Here is a 25931-nt window from a genome sequence, read left to right on the forward strand (position 1 = left end):
GAAAGTATTTGCAAAAATTAGCAATTGGCTGGCTCAATTCTGCGCCATTTTATCCCCACACACTCATTTCATTCCATTTCACGGAGCTCTTCCTTTTTTTCCTGCGAATGTGTGTGCTATATACATGTGAATATATTTATACATATGTATATATAAAAACATCTGATTAGTTAAACAGGACACGTAACGCTTACCACAGCAAAAGTGACAACAACAAGCGGCGTAAAAAAAAAGAAGGAAAAGCACTCGAATATGAATGACAAGCGGCATACAAAATGCGCGAACAAAAAAAAAAAAACAAGAGACAACGGAAAAATGGGCAAATAAAAACGTAAGCAAATCAAAAAATTTTAAGGGCAATCGGGAAAGCTGGAAAAAAAGGAAAAAAAAAACTGCCAAGAAAATTGTGCGGCAGGAGAGGTGTTTTCACGAGCCGGAAAAACGCTGATTGGGCGCATTTCCTCTTGGCCGAGATTCAGAATTTGGGCAAAAGCATACACAAGCTATTAGCCAAATGTGAAATGAGCAGATTTCGACTAGCTAGCATAATCCATCTTAGCCATTCAACTTTGGATTCCCCAGACGGGGCATTTAATCAAATACCATCGGTTTTCAGTTTTTCTGAAGCTAATTAAAGCAACTTTAGGATTTAACTTGAGTTACTTTCGCTGTAGCAGCTTGTTGCTGCCGCAATTAGTGGGCGTATTGCGTGGACCACGCCCCCGCACCACATTTATCATAAAACATAACTCAGCAATTGGCCCACGGCCCAATGAGCACACGTACGCCCATCAATTGTCGTTTTTATCAGCGTACCACGTCGCGAAATGTTGATTCCTTGTACTCTACACGAAGAGAAATAAGAGCTTACATTTATATTTATTATTTGATTACCAGCTTGGGTTTTAAAGCTATAACTATTAAGTTTTTTGCCTAAAGCTACTACTTTGTGCCTTAAACTATTACTTATTATATAATATATATAATTATAATAGTATTTTACCCGGCTGGCACATATTTCGCGCAGTGGTTCAACCCCCTAAAAGTGGGCAACAAAAAAACAGGGGGGCAAGTGGGAATGCTACAGCAAAAAGCGTATTTTTGCCGGCCCAAAAAGACTTTGTGCAAGTTACAGGGTATCACATATTTGAAATGCCACATTCTAGCGCTTGTACAGCTCAAGTTGTTGTAGAAAATGTAGAGAAACAACAAGAATTTAGTAAAGTTAGACCCAAAATAATAGGCAAAGTAGTAGTAGCAATATGGATATTACTTTTCATTTTTTACTTAAAAAAATTATTGCATTTTTATTTACAATCTATCTACATTTGTTGCAAGTACTGCAAGTGCTGCTGACAGTTATGTAGATGGCTTGATGTTTTCCCTATCTATCTGCACTTGGCCCTAATCTTAACTTGGCTAATCGAAAGATTACTTGTGTGTGTTTTTTCTGCGTGGGCTTCTTTGTCTGCGGTTGATTTCACTTCAAAAGCTGCCAGGCTGAATATGTTAAACACGTCAAGTCGATACTTTTGATTTTGACATGTGTGGGTGCTGCGATTGTGGCATTTTTCGATTATTCAAATTCAAAGCAGTTGCCATCAGGAAGTTGAGATAAAAGCATTTTACGAGTATAACTGCTGGTTGGATAAACAGTTTTCCTAACATTTCTTGTATATTAATCTAGGATTTAACACCCATAATATAGATAATAGATTTAAAAAATATAATGGATTTATAACCAGTTTCCTGGCGTAAGACGCATTCCCTGATTTTCTTGTATTTCATTTATTATCGTTTGAGCATAAATGTTTGAAAATCGCATTATTTGGCTTGGCTTGTAAAGCGTAGAACACTTCGATGCCACCACATATCTGAATGCTCATTAATAATTGCAGTTTTGGGCAAAAATGGAGCAGACTGAAGCCATTAGTGCATAGCCAGCTCCTCCCGCAGGACTCATGAAATTCAAAACTATCTACCTCGACCCCTTTCCTTATTTTCCTCGCTTTCCATTGCTTTTCCCACTCCTCAACTAACCAATTTTGCCAGCTAGTTTCCCTGCTGCCGCAAAGGCTGCTGATAAGGATGTTTAAAGTCGTGGCTGGGGCGTCGTTAGTTCACCGTACCCCTGCCACCATTTGCCACCATTTGCCACCGTACCCCAGTGCGTATACGCAATATTTCAGTGCTATGCCCCCTCTCTCTCCCTCTAACGTAATGCAGCAAACGCATAGGAGCGACGGGGGGCGGCGAGCTGAAATGTTTGCGCTGCTATCTGTTTTAGGCCTGGTTATCATTACCCAACCCCTGCCACGCCCCGCACCCCCGCCCATATCCCATATTTTTGCCCACAAGAAAGGCAATGCGTTTTCTGTCTTGTCATATGATTCAATGAATTTTTCACACAGACACACAGCACGGCAGGGGTATTGCCGAAAGGGGGTGGGGGGCTGAGGTTTCATTGTGTGCATGCACTGAAAGAAAACATCAATACTTTCATGTTGGCATACTTAGTAACAGAAAACAAACAGCAGGCAGTAAAAAGGTGGATATTGCAAGCAACCATGCAAGCTGGTAGCAAATGAGATAGGGGCGCGCAAGTAATTTTTCTCAGTGTGACGATGTGCTGGCCAAATAGCATGACAAATGTATGCAGCTCGGCAGGAGCGAGGCTCCAAAGGACCAAAAAGGCAGATCGCTTGTTACATGCCAGGCCAAAAAAAACATTGCAACCCAAGAGCAGAGTCGTGACAAAAGGGGTTTGGGGCTTCCAGAAGGGAACGGTGATGGCGGGAGGGGTCATCCAAGCGGGGGGAGGCGGGGTTTGGTGTTATGATTGTTTCACGAGCTGACAAATAGAGCAACATGGCTTGTTGGGTTGAGGGGGGCGTTTGGTGAGCACTTTTACGAAAATTTATGCCCAACCCACTGGCAATGAGCAATGTGTTTTCGTGGAAAATCGCCATGGAAATGCGGGCAAAGGAGGTGGCAAATCGAGAGATACAATGGGCGTGGCTGCAGTGGACATATGCTGCCCCAAAACTCAAAGTCCAACTAGTTGTGGCCAACCAGCCAGCTAAGCTACTTAACTTTTTGCACAATGCGCCAGCTAAATAATCCCAAATCTCAAAAAAAAAAAAACAACCTTCAAAGTCACTTTAAATTCATGTAGCTGACCAGCAACGACGAATGCCATTAAATTGCCATTCAATTTCCTGTTCGATATCCTCTAATCAGCCCGAAAAAATGTGCTACGAATAGCGGCCTCTCCTTTTGCACCCTCAAAATATACATGTATATATATATATCTATTAAAATTAATATGGCATAGCCCGGAAAAAGAGGGGGTGGGAAGGGGGGGACTGGCACATTAATATATTTATCAAAATCGTTTCCTTTCGCGCTTTTTCCTCCAACGAATATTGTTTTTCCCATCGTCCTGCGAAACGACGTGACATAATTAGCAAGAGAAGGGGCGATTACCGATGGAGAATGTATATGCGATGGTGTTGGTGGGCGGTGGGGGGGCGTGGCCCATGGCATTAGGGCGTAAAAATATTAATTTCCACTTAAATGAAAAATTATGCTCAATTTGAGTGGCGACGCAGCAAATAAATTTTTGCACATAAATTCCCAAGCGCTAATAACAATAACAATAATAATCAGCAACATTACGTAGGATTTTGTTTCACGGTTGGGGGAGGGGGCTGATGATGTAAGGGGGGTGGTAAAGGGGGGCGGGCAGCTAATGCCCGGCTATCGTTGGGCGATTAAAATTTTGTTATTAATTAGATGCGCCCGGTGTCGTGTAATAATTCACAGCTCATCCATATGCCTTGCACGTGTGTGTGTGTGTGTCGGTGAGTTGTTAATGTGTTGGGCATTAGTGAGAGTGCGTGTGTGTGTGCGTGTGCGTATGCATCATGTGGCAATTAAAGCACAACACCGAAATGTCCTTTAAAAACGCGCAAAACATCTAAACGAGCGCATTTGCCAACTTGCTTGTGCACAAAGTCATTTAGTTAACAAACAAAAAATATGTTCATATTGCGTATACGCCAGCAAGTATGTCCAAATTACGTATACGCCACCAATAGTTATAACAATAAAATTAAATTATTTTGCACTTAGAACGCACGCATACGCTTTAAAAAGGCCTAACGAGATTTTTATGTGAACGATTTGTGGCGGCAGCAAAAAAAAAGAAAAAAGGAGAAATATATGTGCTCCAAAATTGAACAGCTTGCCAGCATTTTGTGGCCTTGTCTGCCCCTCCTGCTGAACCCACACCCCCTGCCACCTGCCCCCTCCGCCCAGCAAAGATATGCATTCCCTCTCACACCCCCCTTTAACTACGCCCATGACCAGGGGAAAGGGGGGTCTCTATCAATTTCAATTGCGTTTACTGCCGCTGGCAGTGTAATCAGTTTTTCGCTTATTGCCGCTAACTTTGCCGCACACAACGAGGTCAAATCAGACCCGACACGCCCACTGCCGCCCACTGGCGCACCGCCCCCTCCCCCCTTTGCGACGCCCCTGGACATCCACTCATAGAGCCAGAGCATTGGATAATTGGGCTATGCGAAAAATCAGCCACCAAATCCCTTGCAAATACTCAGATACTTTTGTCCACTTTATTTACACTATTTAGTAGCAGCGCTTCATTCGCATGCCGCATTTTTTGAAATATTTTCCCTTGTGTTATTTGGTTTTTTCCTTTTTTTCTTGTTTTCTTAGTTTTTCGACCAGGTTTTATAGTTTTGTTTAGCCGAAAAATGTTTTCGTTTTTTGGTTTCGATGGTTTGGTGTGCCAGCAATTGGCGAGAAATTCAAATTAAATCAATTTTGTTGTTGTAATTGGAGCTTGTCAATTGCTTTGAATGTTGTTGCCACACGATTCGTTATTCTATTTTGCCAGTCTGTTTTCAGTTAAGCAAATAAAATGCATGGCACACAATGGTAGAAATGTATAGAAAAATTGGCATAAACTAAAGAAAAATATTGCTGACAAAATCGTTATAAACATTGATTTTCCACCTGTTTACCTGGTTTTCATTTTTGTATTCTTTTCATTTCATTCTCTATTTTCAGGTGAGTTGGTAAACAAAGATTTCGAGTGCTTTCGATGGGCTGTGTAAACTAGATAAGTGAGTGTACTTTGGTAATTAAGTTATTTTCACTGCAAAGCTACAAACAAATAAAATCTTAGAATCCAATTCACATTTATTTGTAAAACGCAGTAACCCTCTGAAAAGAATGCACAGCTTCATTCTCCTTCAATAAATTTATTCACTTTTTTCCGCAAGCTTCCATCTATTTTCCAATTTATTTCAAACCCCTGAAATAATTTTTTGCATTTTGTTGCGAAGACAGATGCGGCAAGAGGTGAATTCATTTTTAATTAAAAACAAGCCACGCCCACCGCAAAAAAATAAGGAAAGCACGCAAAAAAATACTGCGAAACATAACACAACTAGGTATAGAATATACACAAATATATAGTTTATACACATACATATAAAGCGAAAACCACAGGCCCCTCGTTTCTTTATTTATTTATTTTTCTTTCTTTTTTCCTGACCATCTTCAGTCAAATGCATTTCGGGTAGAAAAAATTGTTTAGCTGCTGTGCACATTTTTATTTTTTTTTGCCAGTTTTCTTCTATATTTTTATACTTTTTCCTGCGACAGCTTTTCATTTTGGCCGTGGGAAAACCCCTTTCCATTCCCATTTTCATTTCCCAGCATCCCAATGAAGCACTTTCTGGCTTAATGCCTTCCTAATTGAAAGTTGCAAAAATTACAGGTGAAAGAGATGGCAAAAAGTTTTTGCCCAGCAAACCGCAAATAATAACAAGAAGGAGTAGGAAAAGCGGCTGCTGGTAACAAAGCGCGTCACGAGAGGAGTGGAAAATGGGTGGAAAACGGGTGGAAAACGGGTGGAAAAGGGTGGAAATCCAACAGAACCTAAAGAACGAAGAAAGGAAAGCCTCGTCAGAAAAGATAAAACCAGGGGATATAATGAAAAGGAAAAGTCTTTCTGTAGATTCGTACACTTGCACAGGATGTTTTCAGTTCTCACTGCCTTATATTATATATATTATATACATATATTATATAGTATATACATATTTTCAAAACATTTAATTAGCTACTAAATATAACAAATTTCTGCTGATATATTTTTCAAATCACACTGCTTTTCCTGCCTATCAGCGGTGTATTTATAATTTTCATTACTATTTTCTGGCATAATTGAAAAGAAAATAATTTGCTGTACTTTTCTTTGGAGCAGCCAAATGGCACTGATGCACTGACCTTGGCTGTAGGCTAAGCAGCTTATCTGCTGCCAAATGCACTGCAATCGAGTTACCAATCAGGTCGGGTCAGCCACCCACACCCACACCCACCCACACCCACCCACACCCACCTTAACCCACAGCTGCCCCCAGGCAGACGCTTAACCCATTCCAATTGGCAAGTGCCCAAGGGGGCGTGGAGCCATTTAATTAAGCGGGCGTGGCAATTGATTATAATCGGCGGCTACCGAAAGCGAGCGACAAACTAACGAAACGAATACCGAAATGGAAATCGAAATCGAGAACCAATTTGATTGCCAAATTGAGGGCCAAATAGCGGAGCAGATAAATAAATACATAAAGGATGTTGATGTTGGTCGAAAAACACGCGTGACCTTGTCGGCCATTTTGCACAGCAGCTTTTCCACTGGCCATAAATAATTTATTGCAATTTTCCCCTCTCATTAATTTGCCAACAGTCAAATGGCAAATAATCGGAGCCCCAAGGCACCAAAATAATTCCATTAACTGACAAATAGAAATCCAAATTACGCAAATAAAACGGAAACTCCTAATTTATTATGTCAATCAGCCGGAGGTTACACTAGTCAAGAATTATAATCAGTTAATATAGCTAAAATGGCACAGTTTAATTTCCATTTTATAGCATTTTTAACAGCATGTTCTATGATTAAGCTATTGAATATTTATTAATTTAATAATTTATTTTTATGCCGACTTGTTTGCCTAACACTTCTGTTTGCGTTTATTCGATTAATTAACAAATTAATTGCGGTGGCAAGGGCGTCTTCAACTTTACTCGCCGCCAAGTCAACAGAAATCGAAAACTTTTCAAATTGTCATAATTATTCAAAATTGTTTTCTGCCCCATTTGAATACAGTTAGGCACGATTTTTATTTTTATTGCTTTTCCCGAAACGTACTTTCCTTTAATCACGCCTCTTTGATTAATGGCTCGCCGGCAATTGACGGGAATTTCTTGTTTGTAGTAAAAAAAAAACAAAAAAAAAAAGAGCAGAAAGTGGAAGCCAAGCAAAATGGAAATAGGGCTAAAAATGTTGCCAAGAATTTTTGTGGCCAGCCAGAGACAAGCGACAATGAGACAAAATTGTCGCAGATTTTTCTCCTTTTACTTCTACCGGAATTTTTTCTTATTTTCTGTTCTGCGCCCTGCGGCATTCAAAGATGCAACAACAAGGCGGCGGAAAAGCGGGGAAAGCAGGAAAAATGGGGAAAAGCTGGGAAACTGGGGCTGGGGCAGATGCCTGGGCATGCCAAAGGTAGCTGCCAATTTATTTTGCATTTTCTTGGCTGATATTGGCCAACCCTTTTCCACCAGCTATCTTATGCCCTTTCTGAACGCCGTAGAATATATGGAACATACCAATTTTGGTAAATCTCTGACAGTATTTTACTTTTATGTAACAAAATGCCATTGTACGTATTAAAAATTAAACACAGAGTTTTGTTACTTAAATTCGACTTATTAAAAATGAAACACAGAATTTTGTTACTTCAATTTGACGGATTAAAAATTAAACACAGAGTTTTGTTACTCTATTATTTTATATGCGTTGTGTGATTCTTTGACATTTTTTTTTTCATTTCTGGTCCGATTTCTTTTCGTTTTTATCGCGACATTTTGCTGCATGTGCGAGGATTTTTTAGGGCCAAAGTGTTTGGAGGGTTTGGCATTCCTGCATAAATCGCATTGATACGGGTACAAAAAAAAATATATATATAAAAAAAAGCATCTAAAAACGTTGAGTAGTTGCTGCTTTTGTTCGCCGGTAGACTTGGCCACGTTTTATGGCCACGCCCACTCTTAACCCATGAGAGCAACGCCCTGGTCTGCTTAACCTGCACGTGATGTGAAAGAATCGCTGGCCCAGCTGAGCCCAGAACGTGTCCTTCCTCTTAACTTGACTCCCAACTGCAACTCCAATTCAGATTCTCAGCTGGAGTCTGCGTCTGCCCAGTGGCACTGAAAAAAACCATGGTGCTACATTTCACTGGTTCAACTTAATACAAATAATGTTGCTCACACAAGTAGCTCGAACATGCTGTGACGCATGTTTGCTCTTGATATAACATATTTTATTACAAGAAATGTTATTACATGACACGATGGTTTCTTGCAGTGCAGTCCTAATGATAAGTCTGAACTTTGGGAGTGGAAGGGGTGGATAGTTGGCCAGGGGTTATGGTTATATCCGGAACTCTGGTTGCATGTGAGTTCATGTGACAAATGAGCCAGCAGCCAGGATTCAAGAGTGCGGAAAGAAAGAAATTTGTAGATAAAAAGCAGTTTGCAATGCTGGAGGAAACGTGGGTTAAAAGCAGCAAAAAAGAAAAGTAGGAAATGCCATGGAAATGCATTACAACATTGTGGCATAAATATTTGAACAGAGTGCAGGCAATTCACGTTTTAGATTTTCATATTTTAGATGCTTTTCAAGATATTTTAACCCATATTTTACCCATTACCTCACTTGATATTTTACTCGATATTTTATAGTTTTTTTATCCGTTATTTTATCAATTTTTTTAATCGATATTTTATCCTTTATTATACCCATTATATTACCCGATATTCTATCCATTACTTTACCCAATATTTACTACACAATTCCAGCCGAAAAATATTGCCTTTAAGCCTGGGAAATAAAAGGAACTTTAAGCCAAAAACCCCCAACCAATAGGAAAAATTCCCCATCACTGATTGACTGCCAAAAGCGAATAATTCAAAGTTGCTGACAAACTTTCCCTTTTGTTCCAGCCATTTCTTTGCTTTTATGCCCTCTTGTTTATTTTCTCCACTTGCTTGCTTTTTTTTTTGCCTTGATTTTTTGTCGGCTTCTTTTTTTTTTGTTGCGGACTTGGCCCTAGAATTTATTTTTATGACTCACGCACTTTTGCGGCTTCCGCTTAGCTGCTGCTCCATCAAAATGGAGCCATCAACACCTGCTTAGAGGGAAAACTCTGTGTGGGAAATTCTGGGTTAGCGAAAGTGAAAAGGACCAAAGCGAGAAATATTTATTTCGCTGGCAGAGTAACTTGGCTTTGAGTTATGGCCGCCTGTCTGCGAAACTCAATTTGAATAAATTGTTGAAACAAAACTCAAGCATATATGTATGTATGTATGCACCGGAAAAAAAAGAACGGGCGGGGAGCAAAGAACTCTCACACACGCGCCACAAATGTAAGCAAAAGCCTACACTCGAACAAAAAAACTCAAACAGCATAAGCAATGCCATACAAATCAAGAGTAAAATCCTGCGGAGAGGGGATGTGGCAGTGATTTTTCCGAGTCCAACTTTTCGCGCTGCGACTTTAAAATGAAATTTTACAGCATGGAAAAGGGAGTGCTTTTCCTTCATTTCCTTCGTTTGATTTTTCCCCCATTTCTGGGAGCATTGCAATTGCCAGCAGATTTCAACTGTAAAGTGTATGGATGTGAGCTGCTTTTGCATGTGTGAAGAATCAAGTACAGTGCGACTTGCACCACGTCGACCCACAAAAATGCACGAAAATTTCAATTAAAATGAATTACAATTAGGTGTGGGGCATAACTTCTACAAGTTCTTGGTTGTTAACAAAGTGGATAACTTAAATGCTTCTTCTTGCATTAAGCATTAAGCAAATTTTGCATAAGCAAATGCATTGCTCTTAGTGGGCGTTCACTGTGGAACCATAAAGCAGTAGCTGTAGCCGCCCACGCGGCTTTTAAGCTTATTTACTGCTTATATATCTTAACACTCCCCGTGCCCAAAGAGTCTGCCCAAAAAACTGGCACAGCTTCCCCTCTGACACACCCACCCACCCCCCCTCCCCCCTTGAATTCCCCCACGCCCCCATTCGAGAAATGAAACCGAATAACAGCAACAAACGATTTCCTTCGGCCTGGTCGGCGGTATTGAAGCGGGCTCCAATATATATTTTATTTTTCGGCAGCACTTCCGTGGCAGTCAGCCAAACTCCCACTCCCCCCCTCCAGCACGCCCCCTCGACCAGCCACGCCCCTGCACAGCCCCCCATCCCCTCGCGATGGCCCTCAACATGACAAATGGCTGCAAATCGTCTTCCTGTCGCGACCGCCGCGTTGACAGCAAATGGTTTTTCCTTTTTTTTTATGCCGCCTTTTTTCCTTTTTTGTTGCTATATTTTTTATCGTTATTTTTCATTATTTATTTATTTAGCATTGCTTGTACAATTTGCGCTATATATTTATTGCAGCACATAGGGTACAATTCTGCCGCCTTAACATTCTTATCTGCAAGTTTTGAGGGGGTTTCCATTTCTACTGGATGGCCACAAAATAGGGGCACTAAAGTCCGCACTTTAAGCAACAGTTTTGGGGCAGTTAACTGATATTATTTTAAGACGCCACTTTAGTCGTCTGAAGAATGTGGAACTTTGGGAGGCAAGTTGTAGATAAGACTGCTTTTGAATAAAGCCATTCACCTTGAGGTGTAATGGTAAATATTTGGGTTCCCCATCGAAATGTCGCCCAAAAAGTATCTCGACTTTGATTTAAGCCGCAACGCCCACTGGCACAGGGCTCGATTGAACCCAAAACGAAGCAGGGACAACCTTTCTTCAAATTGGTAAATTTGCCAAATTCAAGCGTTTTGAGGTTTTGCGACCTTTCCACTCCACCCCCCACAAAATAACCCCTTAAGCCCGCCAAAATGTTCGGGCACCGCAGTCTTGTCAACTTATTTAGTGCGCTAGGCCGCAAGACCCAATCACAAACACACGTACAAAATGTGGAGTACTAGCTAGAGCGGGACGAGCATATATATATATATGGGGGTGGGAGAGAGAGGGATGAACGGGCATACATACATACATAGGGTATATGTATGGCAGGGGAAAACAATGCACTGGCAACACGCAATCCAAAAAGTGAACTAAAGTTCAGAGGCGGAAATTTCGCAGCGACCGCAGCGACCAGAAAACAGAACCGTAAACCCCAAAACCAACATCGAGCAGCCGGTCGTGGGGTTAACGGGGGCATTAGGGGGTTAAGAGCGGCTGCCAACTAAACATTACGCATACACCTCGTTGTCTGCCCGCCAACACACACTTGACCCACACATGTGGCTCGCATAGTAGCACTAATGTGCCGAGAACTAAAAACAAAAAAAAAAAAAAAAGGTTTTCATGTGCATTTTAATGCATAATATACATATATCTAGATATATAGATTTAATTTATTTCAAATAAACTTGCACTTTGAGTACATTTATAACAGCACACGAACAAGTTGTGTGTACAGAGGCATATCATACCTTTTTTCATTGATCGCTAGAATGAGCTGTAATGTCTTAACCGCGAGTGTATGCAAGTCTGACCATTCGGCGGACCAGCGGCAGCTGGAAAAGCTCTCACAAAAGAAGCAAACAAAGCGGAAGGAAATAAAGAAAAAAGTCGCCGACGACCTTTTCACGAAAATTCATTGTCAAGCCCCGTGTGTGCCGAGGAAAAATGAGGGAAAAAGCGGGGAAAATGCGGCGAAAATGCGGGGGAAAATGGGGGAGAAAATGCGCGGGTGCGAATGAGAGGCAGAATGAGTGGACCTGCACCTGACACGAAACTGTTGACGAAGTCGGGCCACTTCAAACAGTTTTGCCCCCCGTCCCCCCCCACAAAAACCCAACGACCTCCCGCGGCCGTTTATTAAAACTAATTAAAATGTTTAAAACATTTATAGAACAAACGGAATGAAATGGAACGACCAGGGCAGGGCAGAGGGGGGCGAGGGGTCTGGCAGGGTAACAATACACTGGCAAGGACATTCAAGGGGAAGCGAGTCCTTAATTGCCGCAATTAACGTTTGGCAACAACGCACCACCGCCCATTCTGAATTTTGTTTTAGTACCAGAACAAAAACGCAAATACTTCATACTTCTTTCTACTTTTCTTTTTTTTCTTTTTGTTTTGTTTAAATGCAATATTTAATGGTTAAAGCAGCTGAAATTGTAAGAAGAGATCCTGGCAAAAAATCGGCCACAACTCGCTATCGCTGGCCTCGCATAACTTTCGTTTGCTGGATTATTTTCGCCGCTGAATTTCCCAATTTCCCGCTGGCAAGGACAAAGATCCTTGTGCGTCCGGCACACTTCATCAATCCCTGCTGCTCAGCATATCCCTGAGCTGAGCTGAACTGAGATGTTCCCATTCTAGTTGCTGCAAGCCATTCACAAACTGCCAAATGGGCGTGATTTTCCCACCACCCTTTTTTTTTCGCCTTTATCCAGCAGATTTTCCTTTTCCCTATCTCCATCTCTCACTGTCTATCTCTCTCTCTCTCTTTTTGATTTGCATTTCTGCTGGTGACATCGATTTGGCCGCTTTTCAAGTGCACAATTCTCTTTCATTTCTTTTACCACACGTCGTCTCCTCTCTGTTCTCGATTTTCTTTTGTTTTCTTCGCGATTTTTTGTTTGCTGGATATCGTTGCGCGACATTTGCATAAGCCCGCATAGAGCCACGCCCCACAAACACCGCCCACCGCCCTACTGATCCATGTTGAGTGTGCACTGGAAAATGAAAAGTCCTTCGCTTTGATCGCAAAACGGAGAAATTGCAACTTATAGCAGTGGCCACAAAAGTAGTGCCGAATGTTATATAAATTTTAAATCTTTAAAGTTATGTGCACAGCAAATAAAAGATATACATATATTATAATAGATCATATTATATTCAAATATATCATATTATATTATAATAGATCATGTTATATTAAAATATATCATATTATATTAAAATATAGCATATATATTATAATATATCATATTATATAAAAAAATATATAATATATATTAGAATATACCACATATATTATGAACATATTCCTTTGTGGAGCGTGTGTATTGCTTATATGGTTTATATAACACATGCAGCACCCATTGCACTTTATTGCTTACTGCATTTCCAATATTGTTATCGCTGCAATGGCACCACCCAAACCCAAACCCAAACCACACAAGCCCAAACCACTCAAACCATCCACTGACACCCCTCTCAACCCCCCTGCAACCCCCGCACTCATGCGCAAGGACAAAATGCTTTTCCAAATTGATTGAAGGCGCCCATCGGCTAGATAACTAATCAATACATTATTGTAATATTATGCGAAAAATTAAGAATTCCACATGAAATATATGTAACATATAAAATGAAACAAAAATCCATATGTGACGTACCAAAAGAAAATGTACTTAACTATTCGATGGCAGCAAAAAATATGACATTTTATGCCACATTTTGCATATTTCACATTTTGTTTATAATTTTTTTTCGCCGCTTCTTCGTTTTTCGCTTGCAACCGCATGGCGCTGGAATGTAGGCAACATTTTTTGTTATTCAACTGCAGCAAATTATTTTGGAAAAAAAGGAAGAAAACGGCAAGCAGGGCAAAAAATAGAGAAACCAAATGCATGTCCTAATTGATGACAGGGCAAACATGGGGAAAAAGCAAAGAAATGGCAGAAGTAGTGGAGCCAATAACAACAAAGGGGGGGCTAAATCGAAACTAAGCAAAACAAAAGCTAAAACCGAAAAAAGAACAGAAAACGCAACGAAGTTTTGCACAATTTAGTGCACATTGTTGCCATTTATTGTTGTTATAGCCGCTGTAAAATTGACTTAACTGTACTGCAACAGCAATAATAGCCACCCCTCACCCTGCAGTCGCCCCTGGCCTACACTGGAAAAAATAGCAAGGCAACAAATTCATGCTAAACTCATTATAGGCTTGTTTGTTGAACATGGTCATACTGCTGACTTTCAGCAACAAGCAAGGTTACACTGCAAACTATATGATCATCCTGCTTCTAGCGTATTTTTAGACGTACAGAAAGTTTTAATATATTTTTTTTGTGTGCACAAAAGCATTAGAAAATCCCTCCTTGGTATAACCCTTTTTTTTATTTCGTCCTACTGGTTGGGGCGAACTTTGTGCCCATTATTGATCCACTGCATGTACGAGAGACTATTCCACCTTAACTGAGGGGCGTAACCTCGCTCAACTCTCGACCCCACCCCCCCCCCCCCCCCAGGTCGCCCCCCCTCCACCCATGGGAATGCCTAATACGGGTCTTTATTTAATTTAATGCCATTTTGTGCTGCCACCCCACACAAAAGGGATGAAGCCGAAGGAACAACAACCGCAGGAGCAACAACTTAATATTCATAATAATAATACGAGCAAATAGACTGTACGAGAGATACGAAAAAAAACATCAAATGCCACAAAAGGGCAAGCAGGATGGGCGTTTTTTGGTTATATATGTATATATGCAAAAAATAAAAATAATACAGCAAAGCGTTGTTTATACCTTTGCATTAGGTCGCCTTGAATATGTATATCTTTATGTATGCGTCTAGTGGAAATATGGCATTAATTCAGCAATCGTTTTCATTCACTTAAGTTTCTCCCCCACAAGAAAATGCAGCGACTTCTTGCGCTTTTCAATGTGCACTCAGCATAAGCTTCACAATTTCTTTAATATGTTTTTATATTCCTGGGATCGTGCACCTTTTAGCTGTGCCACTTCCACACGTTGACACTGTGCACATTTTCGTACCATTTGCTGCACTTCTGGCACATTAAACAACAGAAATGATTTGGCTTATGCCATTATGCTGCCATGATGAAATCTGTTTTCAGATTCACGCGATACAGTAAATTTGTTTACAGTGTGCTCGTATTCATTACTGCGTGAATGATTCATTCGATAGTCGCTGCAGTTGCAGCTATTCCCATGTGAAAGTTGTGTCAGTGTGAGTGCTCGTGTGTGTGCGGTGCATCTGTGTGGCGTGTGTGTGTTTAAAAAAGAGATGGTTTATTATACAGCAGACGGCGGAAGGCAGCGGCGCATTTGCCGACTTCTTGCAACAATAACACAAAAAATACAAAAGCAGCGCAGCAACAACGTGAAACACATGTCCGCTTGGGCGCCTTGTCTTAGCAGCCCGCCCCCCTTTCCCCACCCTCTCCCCTCTCCTCCTAAAGTCCCAGGACAACAGGCGCCTTGTTGCACATGAATAGACACGCACACACATGCAATTACCAACCCCTTCCCTCTGCCCATCGCTTCTCGCTTTTTTTTCCTTATTTTTCAGAACTTTGCTTAAACGCTTTAAATTGTTTTCCATTTGCCGTTTTTCCCTTCTATTTTTTTTTGTTTTGCGTTCATTCGTTGTTGTTTTGGGGCAAAAGAAAATTTGTACCTAAGCGCATTTGGGGAATTTAAACTCATTTTGTGAGCCTTTTCGTAAATCGCCAAGGACCTCGTCCTTTTTTTCCACAATTCCCATTAGGGGAATACACTGAATGAGCAGAACGAAAGCGATATGTTTTTACAGCCCCAGGTACACTGTTCCAAAATATACAAATGTATATACCTGATATTTAAAAATCCAATTATGATAAGATGAGTTACGGACTTTAGAACTTCAGCCTTGGGACATTTTTAATTTTTTGGAATTTCACAACATCATAACATCAGAAATATTACAAAAAAATTAAAAAAAAAAAAAATTTAATTTGAATGCAGTTTTTTAGAGAATTGCTCCAGAAAAATTTAGAGGTATGCCACTTCAAATTCCGATTAGGATAAGCTGAGTTATGAACTTTAGAACTTCAGTCAAGGGACATTTTTGAATTTCTACATCATAACATCAGAAAAATTACAAAAAAATTAAAAAAAAATAAAATTTTTAATTTGAATGCAGTTTTTTAGAGAATTGCTCCAGAAAAATTTAGAGGTATGCCACTTCAAATTCCGATTAGGATAAACTGAGTTATGGACTTTAGAACTTCAGTCAATGGACATTTTTTAATTTCTACAACATCATAACATCAGAAAAATTACAAAAAAATTAAAAAAAAAAAAAATTTAATTTGAATGCAGTTTTTTAGAGAATTGCTCCAGAAAAATTTAGAGGTATGCCACTTCAAATTCCGATTAGGATAAGCTGAGTTATGAACTTTAGAACTTCAGTCAAGGGACATTTTTGAATTTCTACATCATAACATCAGAAAAATTACAAAAAAATTAAAAAAAAATTAAAAAAAAATAAAATTTTTAATTTGAATGCAGTTTTTTAGAGAATTGCTCCAGAAAAATTTAGAGGCATGCCACTTCAAATTCCGATTAGGATAAACTGAGTTATGGACTTTAGAACTTCAGTCAATGGACATTTTTGAATTTCTACAACATCATAACATCAGAAAAATTACAAAAAAATTAAAAAAAAATTAAAAAAAAATAAAATTTTTAATTTGAATGCAGTTTTTTAGAGAATTGCTCCAGAAAAATTTAGAGGCATGCCACTTCAAATTCCGATTAGGATAAACTGAGTTATGGACTTTAGAACTTCAGTCAATGGACATTTTTGAATTTCTACAACATCATAACATCAGAAAAACTACAAAAAAATTAAAAAAAAATTAAATTCTAAATTTGAATGCAGATTTTTAGAAAATTCCTCCAGAAACATTTAGAGGTATTCCACTTTAAATTCCGATTAAGATAAGCTGAGTTATAGACTTTAGAACTTCAGCTTTTGTGGCTTTTGTAGTTCCTGATGGACGGACATGGCCAGATCGACTCGGCTTTTGATCCTGATCAAAAATATATGTATATACCTTATATGGTCGGAAACGCTTCCTTCTGCCTACTTTTTAACGAATCTAGTATACCGTTTTACGCCACGAGTTACCGGTATAAAAAGTAGGGGCTTGCGGAAAATAATAATTAATAATTCAAAATGCAAGAAACGAAACGAACTTGGTGCCAAAATTCGATCATAATTAACGCACTTCACGTAAGCATTTAAGCCAACAAGCCACTGATGGCCAGTAATGGAATATTTCATTCATCTCGGCTAATTACCACAGTTAACTCGTTCATTTGCCGGAATTTGCTGGATTCCAATTGAATCAATTTCCAATTAGAATTTCACAGTGCTCCAATCGCTTAGCCGTCGCAGCGCCATCTAGTGTAAATATTGCGAGGCACTTGCACCGCGGGTCAAGAGAGTCCAACATTTGAACTTTGCTCGCGCAGGGGCGTAGTGGGGGGAGGGTGGGTCTTTGAAGGGGGTTGGTACACTAACAAAAATATTAAGAATATCCTGCGAAAAGCACTGTACTTGTTGCCAGAAGCCTTAAAGGGTTTGCCCCCCTTTAAAAGCCCATGTTGCGCCACTGATCTATGGCATATTTGAGGTGCCAAAAGGGAGTGGAGAGCGGCTGGAGGAGGGGAGGGGGTTTGTAGGGGGCGGTGCGCTTTGCTTTATTGTTATAGCGCAAACAATTTCGTGTCATCCGCAATTAGGCAGGCTTCAGGCTCGCGTAATATCGATTTAATTGCGCGCTATGGTCGCCGAATACAGTGTGCGGGGGTTAAGATGGCCACCCAGGGGTTAAGGTGGCTCAGCATATATGCACGAGGTATCCAAAACAACAAGAACAACAACAAGAACAACAACTACCTGGTGGCCACGGCGATTTGCAAGGAAAGCGAATGCGACACGCAAAGATTCCAAAGACGTAAATGAATGATTCCGCCAATTTGAATGCCAGTCATTCAATTAATAAGTGCATGTATATATAATTTAAATACACTTAGATAGTTGATGATATACGCTGTGTACGTTTTTGCAGCGACTTCAAGTCGCAAATTTCTGGAAATTAAGCTGCCAGCTGGAATTTTCCACACCACCATACTGCATAATTGAATTTAGTGTACCGCTCGGTCTCATCGGCAACGCCATCGCAATCTCAATCCCACTGCCGTCGAACTGAATGAGGTTCCAATTTGATTGCATTAACATTTGACATTGTCGGGAGCACAGGACTTTTGGTCACAATGTGCTGCAGACGTGCCAAAGTACAAAAGGGCACAACATACGCTGACACTGCGCGAAATGGGGGCTGGCTAGCGCAACTGGCGCATTTTAAATTTATGCAGCCAGTCCCGAGGAGCTGGCACATTTTGTTGTTTGCAGTGCTTGCCACACACAGATGTGTGCATACATTAACAAAAGGTTTTGGTCCTTTCGTCCTGCAGCTGCCTGTGTTTCGCATGGCAAAGTTGCTTTGTTGCCCTCCTCTGCTTAATATGCAGGATTTTGTTATTAATATTCAATTAAAAGGCTTCAGCTGGAGTGGCCTAAAACGGACAGTGGGCGGGGGCGGGTGCGGGGGCGGGAAAGGTGGGCGGTGAGGCGTTGGATTCAGTGGGCGTGACCATTGGCAAGTGCGAAGGCGGCGCGAAAAGTTTTGCTTAGCTCCCCGATGCTTTTTCCTCTTTCCTTTAGGATTTCCTTTTGGGGACCCCCCTCCCCCACCCCCAAAAAAAATTGATGAATTTATTGGCCGAGCCACGCCCCCTGCCCCTCGACGCCCCCGACTAATTTATAGCCGCTACTGATGAGCGGACAGAAGAAGAAGCAGAAGAAGTCCAAGTGGCACCAGCTGAGCAACATAAATTTGATTACGATTTTTCCTTACTTTTCTTTCTCTTCTCATTGGCAGTGGGAACAGTCACGTGTCCCTAACTGTGCACAGTTCTTGCTTTGCAGCAAAATTGAAGACTAGTCCTAAACTATAAATAGCTGGGAATATGTTTAAACTTCATTTTGTTTAAATATTTTTCACACTACATCTTTAAGTTAGTCGCTTTGTGTAAGTAAACTGCCGCCAACTCAAATAAAAAAGGATAATAAACACATGACAATCCAGCAAGTACGTCTGTGTGTGTGTAGATGTGTGTGTGTGTAGGAGTGTGTGTTAATTTGCTCCAACGTGCTGGTGTGTGTGTGTGTGTGTGGCGTAGTTTTCCAACGAGGAGGAAAAACTTTTGTTTACCCCATGCTAATGCTGGGAATGAAAGATATTTCCAGCGAAAATTCCTTCGTGAGGGATCTAATTAACATAATGTTGGGAACACACCCTTCCCCTCCCCTTCTCCACCCACTCCTGTTTTCTTTTTTTTTCTTTTTTCCGAGCGTCTCTATGACACTGCACTTGTGTGGGTGTAGGTGTGTGTCGGTGTATTTACTTGTGTGTGTCATTAGCGTTTTCGTGGCATGTGTTTTTCCGCTCTTCCTGCCGCCGGTTTAAGTTGCCGTATTACACAACAAGAAAAACTGCGCTGCATTACTAACAATCCTTACGCATGTCTTTCGGTGTAAGAAATCCATTATATCAGTTTCAATACGCATGTAAGATTCATTTTGAATTAATCCATTTATTTTCTCCATCAGTTTCGTGTCATTTTTTTTATTGACTAGGGTAAATCATATAATTTTTCACAGAATTCCAAAATTACTTGGCTAGTTTTTCTTGAACCTGTCCTCTTCTGTCCGCAGCATATAGCTGTCTCTGTCGCTTTTCCTTTTTCTGGTGGCATTTTCAGCACGTGCGTTCTCGACAATAACAACAAAAAGAATAGTACCTAAACTAAACCAAACTCAAGTAGCTACAATGGCAAGAACAACACGAACGCCGACAGTCAGCAATTACAATAAACAAAACAAAACGCAGCGAATTCTGGAAAATGGATGAAAACGGTGGGGTGAGGGGAAGGAAAGGGGGTGTGAGAAAAAGACACAGAAACGGAAAGGAATTGGGTTACTCGTGCAGGGGAAACGACGAGGTGGGGTCTCGAAAAATGTACAATGCCTGTGATTATGGTTGTTGTATTTCGAAAAAGTACAGTCAGCAGGCAATTAACGCAAAATATGCGCATTAAGTGCGATTCTCCAACACTGCATTTATTTGTTTGTTCAACGATTATGGAACACTGAGCGCGTAAATTATGCAATGCAAATAAAAAAGGCCGCACATTTTACTCAAACTAAAACATTTCGATAACAGCTTGAGGTGAATAAACCTTGATATTTTCCCAGCTCCACATCACATATACATGTACATGTAGCACTAGACAATCGTAGTGATTATAGTAATTCATGATCTTAAGGACAATAAAAACCAAGTGACACAGCGATGGCAGACCGAAAGTAATTTTAATGTCTCGCCTGGAAGTACGTAAAAGCTAAAGTCGGTATGTCGGTGGCTACTGGAAGAAGAAAGCTCCAAACCTCCGGCTCCCAAGCACGCAAAAGAAAATGGGAAAATGACGGGGGAGTGGGGTGAGTTGGGGGAGTGGGGGAAGGGGGCTTGGGGGCTAGAGACTATTGGGGAAGTGGTTTTTACTATCCAACGAGAGAATCTACCGCAACTAAAAACAAAAGTTATGTGTGCACGAAAAATCATGTCCAGTCATTTCCTGTACAACTTTGGCCAAAGGACCCATGGGGTCCTGCCACACAGTTATGGTCGAGAGGGGGCTTGGGGGGTTTGGGGGGCTACAAACCCCCTCCACTCAAGCAAAGCGGCTTTCGTTCGCTGGCCTTTTATGGTCATAAAAATTTTATTATAATTTTTAATAATTTAGGCAAGCATATTGCTGCCAGCGAAGCGAACCAGTAGCTATCCAAAGTTTTTCCACAGTTTTCCTTTGCCTCTTGTCCAAGCCCCACCCCTCTTGCCCTTCTTCTCATCCTCCTTTATCACCTGGCATATACGCACGCCGGGCATTTCCGGCTCTATATATGCGCCGACTCTACTGGAGAACGGACAAAATACGGACGGACAGACGGACTAACGGACAGACGGACATGGCTACGGACAGTGGAGCACAGTAGTCGCAGTCAAAGTGCAAATGCCGTAAATCATGGCGCTGGTAAACAAGCAACAGAGCCACACAGAAAACATGGCGCAAATGGTCGAAGAGGTGCCATATAGCACCTGCAAATATCCTGTAAAACTCTGAAGCACTGCACAAGTGCAAGTTGTAGGCACTTTTTGCTAGTTAACCCTTCAATTATAAACTATAATCACGAAGTGTTTAATGTTGAATATAGGGCAAATACAATTTGGCCAAAACTATATACTACAAGTTTGAAATACCCTGCCATTTCCAGCAGGGTATCAACAGGAAGAGAAGGCGCAGAAAATAGCAAAAGGATAGCCGTATAGCTATAGCCCCAGCTAAAGCGATAGTGATACGGATTGTTCGGATATATGTGCGATATATGCTGTCTTTCGGCGCGTTTCGTTGGCGTTTTAAACGCGTTTTGAGCTACGTTTTTTTTTCTTTGTTTTCCGCGCTTTTCCATTTTCCGTTCCATTGTTTCCCTTTTTACGTGCTTGTTTTCTTGTTTTTTGGCCACGCGTAGGTGGTGCCAATTTGATGAAATCGTTAGCATTACCCATGGTTAGATGTAGACGAGGCGAAAAATGGGTGAAAAACTGGTCGCTTTTCCACTGTTTCAAGGATGTGGCAAAACCAAAACAAGTTGGGAAAATGTCTCACGTGCGCACTCGATAAGGAGTTCAAAATGAAACTTATTTCGCACATGCACAAACCAATTTAACTTGTTTATTTTCACAAGTGCGAAACTTTTTAATTCCCAACAACCAAATTTATACTTTTACTTTAAATATGCTGTGGCTAGTACCGATTTTTTTTCAGCCACAAAAGGGGAAAAAATGAAGCGAAGAAAAATACGAATGGCAAACAAAAGCCGCAAATGCCAAGGCCAAACACCCACTGACATGGGAATGAAAAGGAAAACTGGAGGGGCGGTCCTATCCCATATGTCATACATATGTTTGGCGGCCTGTTTGTTTATGGGGGCCGCATTCAGTCGAGGAAATGTACACAAAGCCAACGGAAAGTACAAAAAAAATGAAATAGACGACAAAAAAGTGTGAAAAAACGCGTTACAAAATCGCTGGGAAAAAACTCCATAATGCGAAAATGCGTGCCAAGTTCGCAACGAATTTCAGTAGTGATATTTCATGTGGTAAGATTCAACTCAAAGAACACAGGAATCTATCAGAAATTTATACAATATAAAATTCGTTAAGAAATTGATTACCCTACACTGAAAGGGATATATATGTTTATTCGTATACAAAGTGCTACTAAATTAATCTCGAGCTGTGAGTAATTGAATAAAGTAAATACGATTAGGCACCGATTTGTCATTCGGAAGTGGGTTTGTCTGATTATCTCTCGAATTTTTGTATAGTGTATGGGATACTCTGAATTGTACTCGTATGTATACGTTTTGTTTTCAGGGTATCAGCGATTTAAGCATGTCTTCTAATTTAGAGTCACAAAATATTACAAGTAATCTCTCTTACCGGTCGAGCAGTGAGTGTAGTGTATGTGTAGTAGGGTTGTTGATAATATATAAAAATATCAACATATCAAACTTGGAAAATACACGTTTGTAATATTGTAATATTGTGTATTTCTAGGGTCATTCGTTTGTTTCTTTCGGTGCACGAATGCAGTTACACGTACAGCTTAGCGGCAGTTGCAGTTGCAGTTGCAGTTGCATGCGCACTCTGCTGCAGTTGACGGCAAAAGACCAGACAACTGACAACGCCACATATTCCGCACCGTAATACCACAGTATTTTCTTCTTTTTCTTTCCTTTTTTTCCATCCTGCACACTCTGCCCTTTCATTTGGCTTAAACTTGACCCACAAAATGCATTTTATTGCATTCGTTTGCCATGCGAGAAGTAAAAGATGGCAAAGGCGAAAAAAGCGAAAAGTGGGTTGGGGATTTTAAACAGTCGGATCTCCTTTGCAAGCGACTGGCTTGTAATTATTTTTTATACAGCATCAGCTTCCATACGGATGGCATTCATTGCGCAACTGAAAGCTGTAATTCAATTAACGATAGGCCATAAATAGCGAAAAACAAAAAATGCGGGGCTTTGCGAAGAATTTTACATAAGTTTAAGTGCTGTACGCAATGCATGACTATTTTTCGCCCATTCCAGGTGTTGAAAGTATAATGTGAACTAACTTTTCTATTTTGGTTTCTATTTCTTGCAGCTGAGTTAACAATTTGCGGCCGAAAATGCAGAGAATGCGCAGCAGTCGCCTGCTGGTGCTGCCACTGATCCTTGTGCTGATCCTGACGCTGCTCCTCCAACCGACTGCCGTCCACGCCAAGTCCAAGAAGAACAAGTCCAGCCAGAGCTCGCACCATGGTGACTCCTCCTCCTCCTCCTCCTCGTCGAGTGGCTCCTCCTCATCGGCGGCGGCAGCAGGTTCGTCCGCGAATGATGAGAGCAAGGCGAAGGGTGGCGACAATGGAGGCCAGCACTTTGCCATGGAGCCGCAGGATCAGACGGCCGTCGTTGGTTCCCGAGTGACGTTGCCCTGCCGGGTGATGGAGAAGGTGGGCGCGCTCCAGTGGACAAAAGATGACTTTGGACTGGGCCAGCATCGCAATCTCAGCGGCTTCGAGCGCTACTCGATGGTGGGCAGTGACGAGGAGGGCGACTTCTCGCTGGACATCTACCCGCTGATGCTGGACGACGATGCCAAGTATCAGTGCCAAGTGGGTCCAGGTCCCCAGGGCGAACAGGGTATACGTTCGCGTTTCGCCAAGCTAACCGTACTTGTGCCGCCCGAGGCGCCCAAAATTACGCAAGGCGACTACCTGGTGACCACCGAAGACCGCGAAATTGAATTGGAATGCGTATCGCAGGGTGGCAAGCCAGCTGCCGAAATCACCTGGATCGATGGGCTGGGCAATGTGCTAACCAAGGGCATTGAATATGTGAAGGAGCCACTGGCCGATTCGCGTCGCATCACAGCCAGATCGATACTAAAACTGGCGCCCAAGAAGGAGCATCACAACACAACGTTCACGTGCCAGGCACAAAACACTGCCGATCGCACCTACAGATCGGCGAAACTCCTGCTCGAGGTCAAGTACGCGCCCAAGGTCACCGTTTCGGTGGTGGGCGGTGCACTGGCGGGTGGCAAAATTCCCGAGGGCGCCGAGGTGATACTAAGCTGCCAGGCCGATGCCAATCCGCACGAGCTCAGCTACCGTTGGTTCATCAACGATGAGCTCATGACCGGCGACTTTACCACCAAGATGGTAAGCCCACCCGCACACTATATTCCAGGCAAATAGCACCTATAAGTGATTCCTTGATTCTTGATTCCCTTTTTCCAGATCATTCACAATGTGTCGCGGCAGTACCACGACGCCAGTGTCAAGTGCGAGGTGGTCAATGCGGTGGGCAAGAGCGAGCAGAGCAAGAAGCTGGACATAAGTTGTAAGTATCAGTGTGTGCTGTCAGGCCCAGTTAATCCAACGTTCTTTTCCCGCCTAGTTGGCCCAGTGTTCCGCCAGCGCCCCGTGAGTGTGGAGGCCGATCTGGGCGCCACGGTGAGCATGCGTTGCGATGTGGCTGGCAATCCGGAGCCCGAAATTGAGTGGATCAGCGAGAATTCCGACCAGGTGCGTAGCAACCCGCCAATGGGCAGATTTCCACATGGTATCCACATGGTATCTAATTGGCAACCATCTGTTGCAGGTCGTCGGCGTTGCAGCGGAACTGAAACTGAAGGTGAGCAGCGAAACGGCCGGACGCTACTTCTGCAAGGCGGTGGTGAACGGATTTCCCGAAATCGGCGCGGAGGCAACGCTCTACGTGAAACGTGCCCCAATCATCACCTCGCACAAGGTGCAATTTGGCGGCGTTGGCGGTCGCGTGAAGATCGATTGCCTGGCCTTTAGCATACCCAAGGCAGAGCACATACTCTGGTCGTTCGAGGGCAAGATCATCAATATGAGCAGCGCCGATCCGGACATCTATATATTCGAGGAGCATCACTTGCCGGAGGGTGTGCGTGCGGCCCTAATTATACGCGACAGCAAGGCCACGCATTTTGGCAAATACAATTGCACTGTGATGAATTCGTACGGCGGCGATTCGTTGGTCATAACACTGCTGCGTGAGCCGGGCAACATACCCGTGCTGCTGGTCGTCATGGGCTCCATGTTCTGTGTGGCCATCATACTGATGATCGTGATGATCATCATCGTGTACCGCAAACGGCGTAGCCGCAAGAAGCCCATGCCGGCGGATGTGATACCAGAGGCATCGCGCGGCGCTGATAAGCTAAACGAACTGAAGAGCGAGCTGCGCTCGAAGGCCTATGACGTGGAGTACTCGGAGGCGGGCGGCGATGGCCTGGCCATTAATCTCACCCAATCACCCATGCCCGATGTCCAGATGAAGGGCGCCACACTGGGCGTGCCGCTTGCGGGGCCGGTGAAGTTCGATGAGCGCTTTTCGGGCGACTTTGGCGGCGATCGCTACAATCGCCAGTGCCACATCAAGAACCTAAAGAACCAGCAGGAGACCGCCTACAAGGGCAGTCCGCAGGCCAATGGCTATGCCCACTACTTTGAGTACGCCCTCGACTACAGTGCGCCGGGTGAGGCGGCTGCTGCTGCTGCCGCTGCTGCTGTGGTGGTCGGCGGCGGCAAGGTCAAGAACGGTGGCATGAACTCGGCCACGCTGCCGCACACGGCGGCCACCTTGAATGGGGGCGGCGCTGGCGGCGGCGGCGGCGGCGGGGGCGGGGCCAGTTTGCCGCGCAACCAGCGTCACGAAATTCAACAGTCGCCACAGCAGGCAAACGGATTTCTCGGTGAGTGTTATTTGCATACTCTAATTTACAAACGCCTGGTTGAG

The 25931-nt window shown here is 42.4% G+C and overlaps 1 protein-coding gene across 2 annotated transcripts in view; it reads left to right on the forward strand.

The window, feature by feature from the left end:
- Nucleotides 1-25931, forward strand: part of LOC6549759 (irregular chiasm C-roughest protein) — a 57624-nt gene that overhangs the window by 29713 nt on the left and 1980 nt on the right. For both annotated transcript variants that reach the window (XM_026982490.1, XM_001976742.3), the window contains 4 exons: nt 23263-24322; nt 24401-24503; nt 24561-24688; nt 24765-25887. In XM_026982490.1, the coding sequence (XP_026838291.1) occupies nt 23288-24322; nt 24401-24503; nt 24561-24688; nt 24765-25887 (2389 nt within the window). In that variant the 5' untranslated portion in view covers nt 23263-23287. The remainder of the gene's footprint in view (nt 1-23262; nt 24323-24400; nt 24504-24560; nt 24689-24764; nt 25888-25931) is intronic.

Source organism: Drosophila erecta, unplaced genomic scaffold, assembly GCF_003286155.1.
Source record: "Drosophila erecta strain 14021-0224.00,06,07 unplaced genomic scaffold, DereRS2 tig00000126-arrow-pilon, whole genome shotgun sequence".
Classification (NCBI taxonomy): Eukaryota; Metazoa; Arthropoda; class Insecta; order Diptera; family Drosophilidae; genus Drosophila; species Drosophila erecta.